The 15915-nt window shown below is 49.2% G+C and overlaps 1 protein-coding gene across 1 annotated transcript; it reads right to left on the reverse strand.

Moving 5' to 3' along the window:
- Positions 1-11862: 11862 nt before the first annotated feature.
- On the reverse strand, positions 11863-12852 carry LOC129783486 (olfactory receptor 14C36-like). Its single transcript, XM_055793441.1, has one exon. The coding sequence runs from the start codon at positions 12796-12798 to the stop codon at positions 11863-11865; it is 936 nt and encodes a 311-aa protein (XP_055649416.1). The 5' UTR covers positions 12799-12852.
- Between the last annotated feature and the right edge of the window lie 3063 nt (positions 12853-15915).

Below are 15915 nucleotides of genomic sequence, written 5' to 3' on the forward strand. Positions count from 1 at the left end.
CCTACACATCCCCCTTTTTCTTTCTGGATAACCCAGGCTCTATCAACGATTGATTCTAAATCTTTCTTCAAACAGGACAAAATACAACAAAAGATAACAAGCACAGCAAAGATAATAACAAAAATTTAATCCCTTCCATCAATAAGGTTTTCGACCAGCCAGTGATTCCCCATCCTGTAAGCCAATCGTCATAAGGATTTTCAGTAAAACTGAGTTTCTTCATATTATCTTGTAGTTGGGAAAGCTTTCTGTGAATGGACTCAGAATGATCAGCAAGATTCATACAGCACATTCCCTCAAAACCCTCACAGCCGTGTCCTTGTGCTAATAACAGAAAATCAATGGCAGCTCGATTTTGTATTAAAGCATGTCGTATACTGTCGACATCAGTGGTGAGTCATCTAATACTCTGGAGGTAATGTTAACTTGTTCTCTGTCCAACAAGCCAACTGTCTCAACTGAGTGAGAGCCTTGGCAGAAGCCACTTGTGGTGTAAAGAGTGATGCTAAAATGACAGATGGACGTTCCCACAACTCAACATCATCTGCACATTCAGGTCCCAATTGGTATACACTACGTCTGATGCGTTTAAACTTGTTACTTATGTTAAGCATTTGATGGATACCAGGGGCAAATAATGTTAGTTTGCCAAAGCAGCATGGTCCTCCCGGTGCCCTTGCAGGTACAGCGGGCCAGGCACCATCTCCACAAACGAGGAATACTCCCCGAGGCAACATCTTTGCTTTTTCATTTGTCTCACCAGACCATGAAACAGGCCAAGTCCAATCGTTACAGTAACCGGTGATGTTATAATGCCAGGGGGACCCAGGGGCAATTCAAGGATTATCATTTCTTGTTTTGTGGATCCTAAAATTACCTGAGTCAATGTCTTTCTTGTAAAACCCCCAAAATAAACAGTAGTTTCCCAGCATAGATCCTAAGATGTCAAGCTCCTGAGGTTCCATGCCGGTAACATTCCGGCCCTGAGCAATTTGGAACGCTTGAGCCCCCGAGGGGTTTCTTGGAATACCAAGTGATTGGCACCAATCGGCTTGCACAGACCCACTGTTGATGGTGCAAAAGTCATTTGCTGCTTGGTCGAGGTAGTCGGAGTATATTTTACCTGTTGTCCAGTGCCCAAACTCCTTCATATGGTTTAAAGGGACCCCAATCAAACAGGTATGAAATGGGTCAGATGGGGTAGCTAACGGTAAGCAAAATGAATCTTGCCCTGTCTTGTTGGCCCAGGTAACCCACATGTGCATTTGTGGTTGGACAGGAACCCATGCTGTTCCTTGTGAGGGCATGCTGATGACTCCTATCAGCCCTACAATCAGGTCAAACAATTCCATTATCTCACAATCTTGTTCCCAACTGACAAAACAAGCACCACAAGCCAAGAGCTTGTGTTTTCTTTGTAGCTAAAACAACAGTTAAGTTTTTTGTCAAGGCCCACCAAGAGATAGCTTCTATTCTGCTGTCAATACTTTCTGGCATCCATATTTCTGGAAAATGTTGACTTGGCTTAGGGTTCAAAAATTCCCTACAAGTATTTTCAAAAGTAATATTAGCAAAGCTCTTTTGACAATCTAAGTACAAAGCATAATCATTTCGCAAGCGGCTACAACCTATAACAAAATTCTGTCTACAGTTACCACAACTTAATATTATTGCTGCTCGTTCCCTATAGTTTTCACAAACAGCATTCTTCGTATTACAAGTTTTTTTCAACGCAGCATTACAAGCTCGTGACCCAAATGATTGTCTTCTCGCTGCTGTCAACAGCACGTCTTCTATGGTGGATGGGACTGGCCCAAGCTCTGCACAGAGTTTGTTAAAGACTGGCTGGAGATAAAGCTGTCACCTATATTTTCTCCATTCTTCTGGAGTTGACATGCAGGGCGGACAAATCTGCTAGGGACCCATAGAGGTCCTTTATCTGTGGAAACACAAAAACACCCTCTACCGATGAACAACACTGGACTGGGTCCTTCCCAGTTGCCTGTAGTCATGTTCTTAGAATGAACCTGTAACCCAGGCATGGCCTGTGTTTGACTTCCCTGAATAGCCTGATGATGTATAACAACGGGGGCCCTTCTCTTCCTTCTGTCAGGGACAAATAATTCAATGTAAACAACACCTTGTTTAATCGCTTGGTTACATCAGTCTTTTCTGGCGTCTTTCATGTCACTTAGCTGTTGTCCATGCGGCATCACACTCCATTTGATTGGTCCCAGAGTGGCGCCCACACACTGCTCCCCCCTTGTGCGGGCATCCTGCTTTCTCTCATCTTTCTGTCCAACTCTCTTATCTCTCTGTGAATACAGTTCTTTATCTCTCTTGGCCTTGCATATGTCCTTCACAACACCTGCAGCTTGTTACGGCTTCGGCCTGCTCGGCCTGCTATTACAACAGTTACTTGGTCTGGATTGCTCATTATATGTCTGTTGTCTTCCAGCCACTCCACAAATCCCCTTTTTGTTTTTGAGTGATCCAGACCCCTTTTATCATTCAGTCCATCATTCTCATAAAGCAATTCCACACACAACCCAATATCATTAAAAAGATTACAATGGCAATTAATACCGTTATCCCGTGCAGAAACAAATCTTTTAACCCTCCAGTAATTCCTAAACTCTGTAGCCAGTCCGTTAACCCGTTCTCAATCTTTATGGCTTGTACTTTTTTTTTAATTCAGCAAGCTGCTTATGAATAGAGTTCGAGTGATCAGTCAAATTCATACAACACTTCCCTTAGCGCTGTCCACTATAGGCTATTGTCTACTGTTCATGCTGTTTCCTTATCTTCTACAGGTGACATCACATTCCTCCTTTGTTCTGTCTCATCCTAGTTTCTTATCATACTCCCTCAAAGTTATTTAACTCTTTGCTGCAGGATCAAAGCTGCACATCGTCAAAGCAAGGCCAAAGCTGCACTTTATCTACGTTAAAGCAACCCACTGTCTCTGTTCTGTACAATTCTACAATTCCCCCTTTCTGTTTTTGAACAGCTAGTACCAGGTTTGTCATGCTCTGCAGGGCCCTTGCAAACAGGACGGCAACCAAGGCAACAGCAAACAAACAATACTGCCAACTGTGTGAATGGATGCCAAAAAGGCTGACGTTTTCTCAGACTTTGGTAGCATGTTGCTGCAGTGGGGCACCTAAAATCCATTCAGCACATACCATCAAAATCCTTAGAGCCATGCCCTTGAGCCAACAAGAAAAAGCCAGTAGTTGCTCTGTTTTGTATGTCATAGCGGCAAATTTGACTCAGATTCTTAACTGCCTACCAAACAAGGTGATTTAACTCTTTAATGCTTTCCCTGCTGTTACTTCGGGTAAGAGAAGAACCGCTGCAATACATTCCCATCAATTCCGATAATCAACTGCATCATTACATGATTCATCCAAAGTTATATTGTGTTTGAGTGCATTATGCTTATCAACATGTTCACGTGTTGATTTATGTGGGTGTCATGGTCCCGTCATAGCCTCCTACTGCACTAGCATCTACATAAAGACAACTATCGACATTCCAAGTGCAAACAATATCAACTTCTTTTGGATTAACTTTATACAGAGGTAATCAATTATCCCAAATATCAAGGCTTTCAGTAAGATTCTTCATTCCCCACATACATTCACTTTTTGCAACAATGTCTGCAAAGTCAGTTTCAAGGAAGGGCACACCAAACAAGGACTGGTTCTGTAAGGAGACCCACACATCAGTTGTTGGGTTGACTGGCGGCAGCAGTGCTCCCACGATCCGGCACGCTAATCTCAGGCCGCACACAGCGAGCAGGTATCCATGGCGGACCTTCATCTGTAGAGACACAAGCATAACCTCTCCCCCAAGTTAACATCCATGCGGTCCTGACCACTGCGCGGTACAAGGGTCTTTTGTGCCTACTAAGAAGCCTTTGTGCTTTGGCTGCTTATTACCAACTGACACAAAGTCAAAATGGGAGACACCGCATGGTCGGCAGAGATTTTCAAAAAGTTCAAAACATCAGCATGCTTTCTCTGAACGTGCCTCTGGGGTCATTCCCTTCATTCCCTCTTTTTTTTTATGTAACCAGAGAGACTTTCCCATAACAGAGAAGCCCTTATTTACATCTCTGAGCCTGGACACAAACCGCAGCTGCATGCACCACCAGGCTCAGGGCAGAAATCATTCAGCAGTTACATAGCTGTATATCACTACACGCATGCAGACACCTATTTATCACTAGATAACTGTGTTTATCTTTCCTACTCTCCTTCACAATGCCCAGCTGTTCTCTCATCTCTTGTTAGGTCAAACATTCTCATTTTCCTCTCCTATATCTCTCTCCAGACATTCTCTATCCTCCTCTTTTTTGCTTGTTAATTCCAAAGAGGCAAAGGGTGTGTGTAGCTGGGTGACCATGACCTGATTTATGTTACAATCAACTAAACACTGAATACAGGAAAAAAGGCACGGGAGTTATAAGGCAAACATCAATAAGGTGATTAAAGATAATTATAATAAATCCTGTAATACTTTTGATCCATGGCCTAAAGTTTCCCAGCCGTGAGAAGACACCAAAGGCATCCCACCACTGGCTCTGCTGCAGATATTTGTTTAAGGCTTTTTAGTTTTGTTTGCTTTTGTGGATTGATTCAGAGTGGTCGCTCAGATTCACATAACATATCCTATCAAAGTCTTCACACTCTTGTCCCCATGCTAATAATAAAAATCAATAGCAACTCGGTTCTGTAGCAACATATGACGGGCAGAACTGACATCTGTTAATAAGCCAGAAAAAATAATATACTTGTAGTATTACTTTCTTTAGCAAGCTAGCAATCAGTGACAGGAGCTTTCGGGGCAGAGGAGGTGTGGACGGAATCGCCATCGTTGGTGGTGTGTTGAGAAGAGTCTCGCTGTTGGTGGAATTTACAGCCTCCTCTGGTTTAGCACTCGTGCTGTTGGTGGAATTTACAGCTTCCTCTGGTTTGGCACCGTTAGTAGAATTAGTCCACACTTGGTGAAGAGTAGTCAGAATTTGCCACCAAGGTGCTAAATGGATTCCTGTCTCGGAGTCCCCTTCCGTGGCAGCATCATACAATCGTCTGCTGACCACTTTCATTTCTTTTAAAGTCTCTAAAATCAACCTCCACATTGTGGAGAATATTGCACTTTCTTCAGAGCCTGACCTAATGTCCTCCCACAGTGCCGCGCTGGTCTTATACCAAGCTGTTAACGCAAAAGCCGCGCTCACTGAGGGGATCAGCCCTCGCTGCCGAGCCCGTGACAGCAACTTCCTCAGGCTTCCCTCATCACAAGATAACCCTCTCTGAGAGAGGATATGTTGGAGGAGCTTCACCACTGCCGCTTCTTCTTTGCTCAGCATGGCCCCCATCTCCTCCCCGACCGCTCCCCTGATCGGGGCAAGATTCCAACGGCTGCGCACGCATCTTCCCAGGCACTGAGGCAGCGCCTGCTATGGCCAGCTTCTTCTGCCCCCTCTGAGCCGCCTCTGCACTCCTGGAAGCATGGACAAGAGGGTCCCTGTTCGGGCGCCACTTGTTGATGCAGTAGGCTCAGACACAACTTATATGACCAATGTGATCAAGTTAGTGCCACGTTATTAATAGACTCACACCAATTTATACTCTACAGCTAAAAATGCACACACTACGCACGCTTTGTTATGTAAAAGGTGATCGGTTAAAACTGCTCGTTCACACGCTCCCACCTCCCAAGTTGTTGGTCCCAGTGCGGTGCCAACACGCTGCTCCCCCCTTGTGCAGGCATCCTGTTGTTATCATCTTTCTGTCCAACTCTCTTACCTCTCTGTGAATACACAGTTTCTTTGTCTCCCTTGGCCTTGCACATGTCCTTCACAACACCTGCAGCTTGTTAGAGCTGCGGCCTGTTATTACAATCAAGTTACTTGGTCTGGATTGCTCATAATATGCCCGTTTTCTTCCAGCCACTCCACATTTTTGGGTCTGTTTTGACTTGCATCACCACAACTGGTGACCCCAACGTGCTGATGTGACCCAATAAGGGGTATCATAAGGAGACCCTGAGACGGTGCCGACATGACCCCGGTAAGGGGTGTCAGGAGCAGATCCTGAGATTGTGACCAGCGGGTTGCTGGGAAGATGGAGCCTGGTGAAGCAGAATAGCGCAGTGGAGCGGCTGCAAGATCCCAGGAGAACGTGACACCAGAAATGTGAGCCAACAGGGACAGCATGGGGACTAATTTAAGGAAGATACCATGGTGCTGTCAGTGTGGAAGTTAGTGTTACAGCAGCGTGGAACTACTTTAGATGGGCTCTGGTTAAGATGTATGTTATTGTGGGCCAAGAGACAAGGAGTAGAAGCATCCGCCATGACTGCTTTTAGTGTGTCGACCTGGGAGAATTTAGGATCGACACTGTTAGAAGCTGCGGCGAAAGGGGACAAAGAGGTGTCGTGGCTTTTGGCTACATGGGCACTGCTTAGTGATGCTGTGGGGGGCTTGAAAAGTCAGCAAGATGTCAGTGGGGGTGTATCAGCCAGACCTCCCCTGGATCACCCTTCAGTCAACAGACAAGAGGGTGAGGTCGTGGGGGAGGGGGAGAATCCGTGCCCCTTACCAGTCACCACGCCTCATTGTCCCAAAGCCCCCAGATCTGCCCAATGGCATCGACCTATGTTTGGTAGTGATTCCGAGGATGAGGACGGCAAGCAGAAACCTCGGCGGACTGATCCCTGCCCCCCTGAGTCCCACCAACATTTATGGCAGCCCACACTCCCTCCTCCCACAGCTGCTTCTCCCCTCCCGCCTGCCCCCTCTGCTCCTCCCCTGCCTACGCAGGGTGGAAATGCCAAAAATCGGGAATCATGTCCAGCTACGACAAGGTTATCAGTCAGAGGCAGTGATGAATGTGGTGGTGGTAGAAATCCAGTATCCAGTGTAATGGTAATGCCACGCGGCCCTCGGCAATTTTGGCAGGCTGTAAAAGATGGGGTACAGAAAGAGGGAAACTGGAATTTAGTAGGACATACAGGTAGACCGCTCCTTGATGTTACTACTCCTTCCACTGTTGCACTGCATGCATGTCCTGTTATAACAGGAGACGTGGCTGCTGGTAATCCCAAGGTTCATACAGCACCTGCTTGGAAAGTAGTGCAGGACTTGCAAAAACCTGTTTCTCAGTACGGGGTGAATTCGTCGGTTACAAAGCAATTGTTACATTTGCTTACCATGGACACTTGGACTCCTTTCGATATTTCTCAGGTGGCGCAGATCATTTTCCAACCTGTGCCACTATCAGTCTCCCACGGCACATGGCGGGCAGCGGTGGAACAGCAAGGGCTGCAGAATATGAACCTTGCACAGGATGATCCCCGGGTTGGTAATGGGCCTGACGTGTTGATGGGTACTGGGCAGTATGCCAGCCCTCAACATCAGGCTCAGTGGTCCACCCTAGTGTTAGATCAAGTCCAAAATAACCAAGTCCATGTTAGTGTTTGTGATATAGACTTTACGGATCAAATATGTGCCTTAGTTTCTACACCTGTGCCTCCTGTTATGATTCCAAAAAATACACGCCTTGCTCAGCTTGTGCTTTTTGAGAGTTTTGTTCCCCAAACAGAGCCTAGATGACGGGTCAATGAAGGATTCACCTCCATTGGAATACCTCAAGTGTCTTGGACACAAGAACCATCTCCACAAGGACCCAACATGACCTGCACTCTGGCGTTGTCGGGAGGCACTCCGGCACAAGTGAAGTTGAGCGGTCTTCTGGATACCGGAGCAGACGCAACTGTCATATCGAGAAAGGACTGGCCACCTCATTGGCCTCTGGTAAATAACGCAGCGGGAGATGTAGGTCGGGGGGGCGTGACTACAAGCTACTTGTCTGTAAAACCTATACAGATCAAAACACAAGAAGGACAGACTGCCTCCGTCCGGCCATACGTTACCACCACAGCACTCACTCTGTGGGGCCGAGATTGTCTAGGACAGTGGGGAGTTTGGATCACCACGGGTTTTTAACTGGGGCCGCTGTACTGCAGGCAGTGAAACAGCCTCCCCTTGGTCTACTTGGCTGACCGACAGACCAGTATGGGTAGGTCAGTGGCCCCTGCCCCAGGAAAAGCTGTGTGCCCGGCATGAATTACTTAAGGAAAAATTAAACACGGGCCACACTGAAGAGTCACATAGCCCGTGGAACAGCCCTGTATTTGTGATGAAAATGATTTCGGGGAAATGGCGATTGCTGCATGACCTGCGTAAAGTCAATGCAGTGGTGGCCCCTGTGGGGGCCTTGCAGCCGGGATTGCCGTCTGCCACCGTGATACCAATGGAGTGGGACATTGTAGTTATTGATCTGTAAGGCTGTATGTTCACCATTCCTTTAGATCCAGAAGACAAAGCAGACAAAGCCAAGTCGGTTGTTGCAGTATGGTTGGATTTGCCTTTGCAGTCTAAGAAAAATTCTGTTGGATGGTCCAATTTTGTCAACTTGATCATAAGAATCTGAAAAAGATGTTTAGAGTTGACTGCAGTGGATCCAACAGCTGTGATTATCCCTGTACAACAATTCAATTTTGAATGGGCGCTGTCAAACGCTACTGCCCTTCAAGTGGCTCTTGCCAGTTTTCAAGGGCAAGTTCAGCACCATCATCCACCTCATCCACTTTTGAAAATGACTGTAGATGTAACTTTGCAGCCACGGCAGCTAAATCAGAGATGCCCAGTCAAAGGTGACACAGTGTTTACGGACAGGTCTGGAAAACCATGAAAAGCCACTGCTGCTTGGAAGCAGGACGGGCAATGGCATTCCCAAATTGTATATTTGGAAGGAACCCTGGAAGTTGAAGAGTTACAAGCTGCGGCCTTGGCATTTCAGTTCTTCCCAGGCACTCTTAATCTTGTTACTGATTCAGCCTATGTGGCAGCCCTCCTTCCCAAGTTGGATATCACTGTCCTTGGCCATGTCAACCATCCCAAACTTTTAGCAGCTTAGACTTTAGGTTGGGAAGGAATTTGGAAACGCCGCTCTCCATTTTATGTTATGCATTTTACAGCTGTTCTTCCCTACCCGTTCTCTAATTGAAGGCAATGCTAGAGCTGATGCTCTAGTTTCTGTGGCTCTGTCACTGCCTGTTCCTGATGCCCACCAGCAGGCCGTGTTAGCCCACCAATTTTATCATCGTATTTGGCAATCCTGGTATCATCAACTTGGCCAAAAGCGTCTCTCTCAGGCTGCTGCATGCAGCATTGTTGCAGCCTGTCCAGACTGTCCAAATGTTACCTCCATACCCAGTCTTGGAGTCAGTCCTAGAGGCCTTCAAGCTTTAAAACTTTGGCAAACAGATGTCAGTCATTACAACGAGTTTGACAGACAAAAATATGTCCATGTTACAATAGGCACATATTCTGCTGCAATGATTGCTACTGCCCACACAGGTGAGACCAGTCGTGAGGTCATTTGGCACTGGCAACGTGCTTCGTCTGTGCTCGGTGTCCCCCTTGAAATCAGAACGGACAATGGACCTGCCTATAGCTCCAAGTCCATCATTCAGTTCCTTTCCCGGTGGGGGATCTCCCACAAATTTGGTATTCCCCATTCCCCCGCGGGCCAAGCCATCGTTGAACGCATGAACAATACTCTCAAATGCCTGCTTGAAACACAAGAAGGGGGAATGAAGGAAATGACCCCAGAGGCACGTTCAGAGAAAGCATGCTGTGTTTTGAACTTTTTGAAAATCTCTGCCAACCATGCGGTGCCTCCCATTGTGCGGCACTTTGTGTCACTTGGTAATAAGCAGCCAAAGCACAAAGGTGTCTTAGCAGGCATGAAAGACCTTGTACTAGGCAGTGGTCAGGACTGCATAGATTGTTACCTTGGGGGAGAGGTTATGCTTGTGTCTTTACAGATGAAGGTCTGCAATGGATACCAGCTCGCTGTGTGCGGCCTGAGATTAGCGTGCTGGATCGTGGGAGCACGGCTGCCACCAGTCAACCCAACAACTGATGTGTGGTCTCCTTAGCACAGCAACTGAACCCATCCCGGTTTGGTGTGTCTCTGGTGCAAGGCAGTCAACCCTCCCACACATGCCTGGTTGGTGTGCCCTTCCTCAAAACTGACTTGCAACGTGTGTTAACAGACATTATTGCACAAAAGCCGAATGTACGATTTCATCAAAGACTTTGAGTAATGAAGGATCTTACTGAAAACCTTGGTATTTGGGATAATAGGTTAACTCTGTATAACGGTAACCCACAAGAAATTGATGTTGTTGGCACATTGAATGCTGATAGTTGTTTTTATGTAGATGCTAATGTACCGGGAGGCCATGATGGCACCATGGCACCCACATAAATCAATATGTGCTCATGCTGATAAGCATAATGTGTTTAAACACAGTATAGCTTTGGATGAAACATGTAATGGTGTAGTTGAGTCATGGAACTGATGGGAACGTATTGCAGCAGCTCTTCTCTTACCCGGAGCAGCAGCAGGGAAAGCATTAAAAGAGTTAAATCACCTTATTTGTTAGGTAGTTAAGAATGCAAATCAAACCTCTAGTGTTTTGGGATTGTTAGCTGATGATTTGCCACCACATGCGATTTTACAAAACAGAGCAGCTATTGAGTTTTTGTTGTTGACTCAGGACATGGCTGTGAGGATCTTGATGGCGTGTACTGCATGGATTTAGGTGCCACATTGCAGCAACATGTTACCAAAACCTGAGAAACTGTCAGGGGTTTTTTGGCATCAATTCACTCAGTTGGCGGTATTGTTTGTTTGCTATTGCCTAGTTTGTGTCATATTTGCCAAGGGCCCTGCAGCGCACAGCACACCTGCCGCAAACAGCACACAGCTGTTCAAAAACAAAATAGGGGAATTGTTGGGGTCTGCAGTCGGTCTGCTAATGAGTTAGTTGACTTTGAAGGCTTAGTCGCGTACCTTTAAGACATCTACAAAAATGTCAGGCATGTAAACAGGATGTGAAAAAACCAGAACTTAAAACCGCAGCATACGGGCGCCTACAGCAACAGCAAACAGCAAGCAAGGAGAAGACATAAAGCCTATCAGCATCTGACACATGTACTGTCTAAGATATATAAGCAATATGTTAAAACAATAAATGCCATTTTAGCCATATTGCCTGAACTCACCCACGCATATACAGTGGTTTTGAGTCTGTCTCGACTTGCGTCACCACACCAACTGTGACAAGAGCTATGGGACTTGTGTGTAACAAGTGTCAGTGCGAACAAGGCTGCCTTTATATTGAAAGTGGCTGCCTTTACATTTAAAATAGGAATGGATCTGGGTCTCACTGAGCCCTGGAGTAGGACAGAGGTGACCATGCAACAGATGTTCCTGATGGGGGCTGGGGTGTAAGACAAAGAAGGGAAAGGAGTGGTGTTAGGGACCTCTTGGGGAATCTGGGGCAGCTTGTGTGGTGTGTCCAGGGGATATGGCACAGAGCAGGCCCCTCAGTCCTTCTCCTTAATTGCCTTGGTTCCTTCACCATGACCCCTAGATCTGCACACCTGCTGTGTGCCCCGACCTGCTGTGTGCCCACACCATGCAGACTCACCCAGCTTAAATCTACACTGGTATTTTCCTCTACCAGGCACTTCCCAGATATCAGTACTGGGAAAAAACTCTTTTATTACATAGATGTGACACAGGAGTCTAGCTGCACCATCCCCCAAAGCACACGTATAAAGGCCTCTGGGTCAAACAGGCTAGGTTCCTGCCTTGAGGAAGTGGACTCCATGCAGGCATTGCAAAACAAACAGGATTGTCACAGATTAAATGCTAAATGCACAGGAAGTTCCAGAGATGACCAGGAAATGCCTTGTGAGGAGATTCAGGCAGTTCAGTGCTGCTGAGAGACACCTGACTGCATCAGCTTCTTCAGTGCGTCCTTCAGCTCCTGGTTCCTCATGCTGTAGATGAGGGGGTTCACTACTGGAGGCACCACCGAGTACAGAACTGACACCACCAGGTCCAGGGATGGGGAGGAGATGGAGCGGGGTTTCAGGTAGGCAAATATGGCAGTGCTGACAAAGAGGGAGACCACGGCCAGGTGAGGGAGGCACGTGGAAAAGGCTTTGTGCCGTCCCTGCTCAGAGGGGATCCTCAGCACAGCCCTGAAGATCTGAACGTAGGACAGCACAATGAAAACGAAACATCCACAGACTAAACAGGAACTAGCCACAATAAGCCCCACTTCCCTGAGGTAGGTGTGTGAGCAGGAGAGCTTGAGGATCTGTGGGATTTCACAGAAGACCTGTCCCAGGGCATTGCCTTGGCAGAGCGGCAGTGACAGTGTATTGGCCGTGTGCAGCGCAGCATTGAGAAACCCACTGGCCCAGGCAGCTGCTGCCATGTGGACACAAGCTCTGCTGCCCAGCAGGGTCTCGTAGTGCAGGGGCTGGCAGATGGCCACGTAGCGGTCATAGGCCATGACGGTGAGGAGAGAACACTCCGCTGAAAGGAAAAAGACAATCAGGAAGAGCTGTGCAGCACATCCAGGGTAGGAGATGTCCCTGGTGTCCCAGAGGGAGTTGGCCATGGCTTTGGGGAGAGTGGTGGAGATGGAGCCTAGGTCGAGGAGGGAGAGGCTGAGGAGGAAGAAGTACATGGGGGTGTGCAGGTGGTGGTCGCAGACTATGGCAGTGATGATGAGTCCGTTGGCCATGAGGGCAGCCAGGTAGATGCCCAGGGAGAGCCAGAAGTGCAAGAGCTGCAGCTCCCGCGTGTCTGCCAATGCCAGGAGGAGGAACTGGGAGATGGAGCTGCTGTTGGACATGTGCTGCCTCTGGGCATATGGTCCTGTCACAGGAGAAAAAGACAGTGATAATTTAGGGGAGACTTCTGCAAGCAAAATCAAAGCCATTTCCCACAGACCATCCCCCCGTCACACACAGACATCCCTCTCTTTCCTCGGAGACCTTCCTGCAGCTGTGTGGCTGCAGCCCTGCTTGGTGCTGGCCGTGTGGGTGATGAAGAGCAGGGCATCTGCCCACGGGCTCTTGACCAGCCAGCCCCACTCTGCAGCAGTGGGTGGGGGCAGGGACCAGTCCTGGTGTTTAACTTTGTCCTCTGAAACCAGTGCCAACGCGGAAGGGCTGGTCAGCGTCTGCAGCGCCAGTGCTAAGGAACGGGAAGGGTGAAGGCATTGTAAGAGAGCTTTAGTTTTTTTCACAGCTCCCCCCCATCTCTCCTGTTGAGTATTTTCACATGTCAGAAAAGCAGAGCATTTTTGCTGCCCTCCGGGGGAACACAGTGAGGTCTGTGAGGCAAGAGGATTGCCTGTGGGTGAGTGCACAGTGAGGGGAGGCGGTCTGTCCATCAGGTTCCCAGTTTCTATGGGCTTGCACCTTCCTGAGATGAATGGTGGCCACACTCCCATGTTACCCTGAAATACCACAAGGCACTGCTGAGAACGGACTGACCCACCACAGACCAGTAAAGGTTGTAGACTTTCATCAGAACTCAGCATCCCACCCACAGCAAAGGATACACAGCTCATTTCACCCACCCCAACAGTGTTTTCTCCATCACAGAAACTCTACGCTTCTATGTGGGGCTTTCAGATCACTAATGGGTGCGAGGGGACAGGTTTCCACTCTGGAGGGCAACTCGCTGCTTGGAAGGGAACTTCAAGGAGGTAGCCAAGTGCCCTAACAAGAGCATCAGGTTCAGGGAGAACCAGCCCCTTGCCCAGCCCCACATAGGGCATTGCCCACAGCCCCACAGCTGAGAGGAAAGCTGGGACACTTGTTCCCATGGACACACCTGCAGGAGAGGACCCACAAGGTCAGAGTGTGACTCTGCAGCTGAAACACCCATCCCCAGAGAGCCTGACAGCAAGAGCTAGAGAATAAAACTAACCCAAAACGGCAGAGAAAGAAGTAAAATTGCACTGATGGTCTAGGTAAGAGTGTCCAGGGCGAGCGAGCCAGGCACTGAGGGCAGCGTTGCCCTTGCCCAGCTCTGCTCGCCACCTCCCACACACCAACACTGCCGGGCAGCTGCTCTCAGCCCCTGTGCTCTGCAGAGGGACCGGGGCACGTGGCTGCAGAGCTGCACCGCGGCTCTGCTGGAGCTCTGGCTGCAGAGGGGGTGGCTCACGCCTCGGGACCCCCAGCCCTGAGGGCAGAGGCTTTGCTGGGGGGAGAGCAGGCCAGGGGGATGCCTCAGAGAAAGGGGTCTGCACTGCACATGGTCAGAGAGAGCTTTCTGATTCTCCCTTCCACAACAATTCTGTCTGAAGTTTCCTTTCATTCCCTGATCATATCGCTTCTGCCAGGAGATTTTCCTTGTGGGAGGTATCTCCCTGTGCCAGGTCTTTCCCCGTCAGAGCTCACAGATCCCATCACAACCTCTGTGCTCTGGCCCTACACAAAGCTGCCTGTCTGCAGGGCACTGGCTGGGCGCAGGTAACTTGTTTGCAGGTAGAATAATGGTCAGGTGAGACTGAGCCTGGTGGATTCAGCAAAGGCAAAGCTCCTTTTGTCCGTGGGAAAGGAGTAACTGAATGCACATAGGAAGACTCAAATAAAACCCTCTGATATTTCAAAGTTACGATTCAGGAGTCTAGGGGACTTGTCATTATTAAGAACTCCTTCATCGTGTATTCCAACACATTCCCCAAGAGTATAGAACGGAAACAGACTCAAGAAAGTACTTTACCTTTACACTAACCTTGCTTTGTACTAATTTTTGAAACCACCAATGGAAAATATTCTGGCAGTGAGCGGAAGCTGTGAGCAGCCCTGAAGCACACAACACCCTCTTAACAACAGATAAGCACTTCCTTGTGTGGGGTCACTCCTTGCACACACAGCTTCTCCCCGCAGCCGCACGGGAGCCCCCGGCAGGCTGAGAGCTGCCCCTGGCAGGCGGCAGAGCCCCTGCCCCAGCACACAGCCCCCTGGGCTGCAGGGACCCTGCTGGCAAGGACAGCCCTGGGCACCCCTGCCTGCACAGCCACCTTCACAGCCCTGCAGCCGGCCCTGGCACAAGGCAGCCCACATGCCCTGGCCCTCCCACGCTGCAGCAGGGAAGCCCTGCTCTGCAGCACACTGGCCTCCTCCACAGCAAAAGGCTCCCACACGGTCCCACAGGCTGGGGGGGCCCCAGCTGCTGCAGACCCGGCTAGGAACTGCAGAGGCATTGCCCTGCAGCCACACACTTACCGGCTCCAGGGCTCTGCAGATTTCTCCAGCAGGGAGCTCTCAGCAGCCCCCCACCAAGGGCTGCTTTTGAGCTCTCCCTGCCTCCCTCCCCTGCCCCTCTGGGCTCCCTCCAGGTGTCCCTGGGGCTGCAGGGGAACCTGCTGGGCAGCAGGATGAGGCAATCCCTCATGGGCCTTGCCTCTCCTGGGGACACACACTTATTTCCAGCAGTGGCAATTCCCTTACTAGAAAAAGTTTTCTGCAGGAGTATCAACTTTTGTTAACCCATTACTAGAGAGGACACCAGGAGAACTGCAGCAAAGGATCCAAGTACTCCTAAAGGAGCGTGTGTGCATGTGTGTGTCTGGTGGTTCTGCAGGCAGGGGCAGGGAGGATGTCTTCAGTGCTTCAGTAAGCCCTGCAGAGCCCATTTCAGCACTTCATTGCACAGTCCGAGGGCTCAAGACTCAGCTCTCCTTTGCCCAGGCCATGTCTCTGCTCTGAAGCAAAGCCTTTGCACCCCCGGGCTCGGGGACACTTGGTACCAGGTTGCCTTATGGCCAGGCAGAGCTGGGCTGGTGCCACAGCTGGGGGGCTTCAGCCCAGATGTGCAGCAGTGCCCTCAGCCAGGCGCCCACGCAGAGGCAGCTGCAGCCCGTCCTGTTGCAGACAGAGCTGTGACACTGAGGGAACCAAGTGCCAAGGCAGGTGGCAGAGCTCAGCACAGCTGCTCGGCAAGGACAGCA

The sequence above is a fragment of the Falco peregrinus genome, unplaced genomic scaffold (genome assembly GCF_023634155.1).
Source record: "Falco peregrinus isolate bFalPer1 unplaced genomic scaffold, bFalPer1.pri scaffold_42, whole genome shotgun sequence".
Classification (NCBI taxonomy): Eukaryota; Metazoa; Chordata; class Aves; order Falconiformes; family Falconidae; genus Falco; species Falco peregrinus.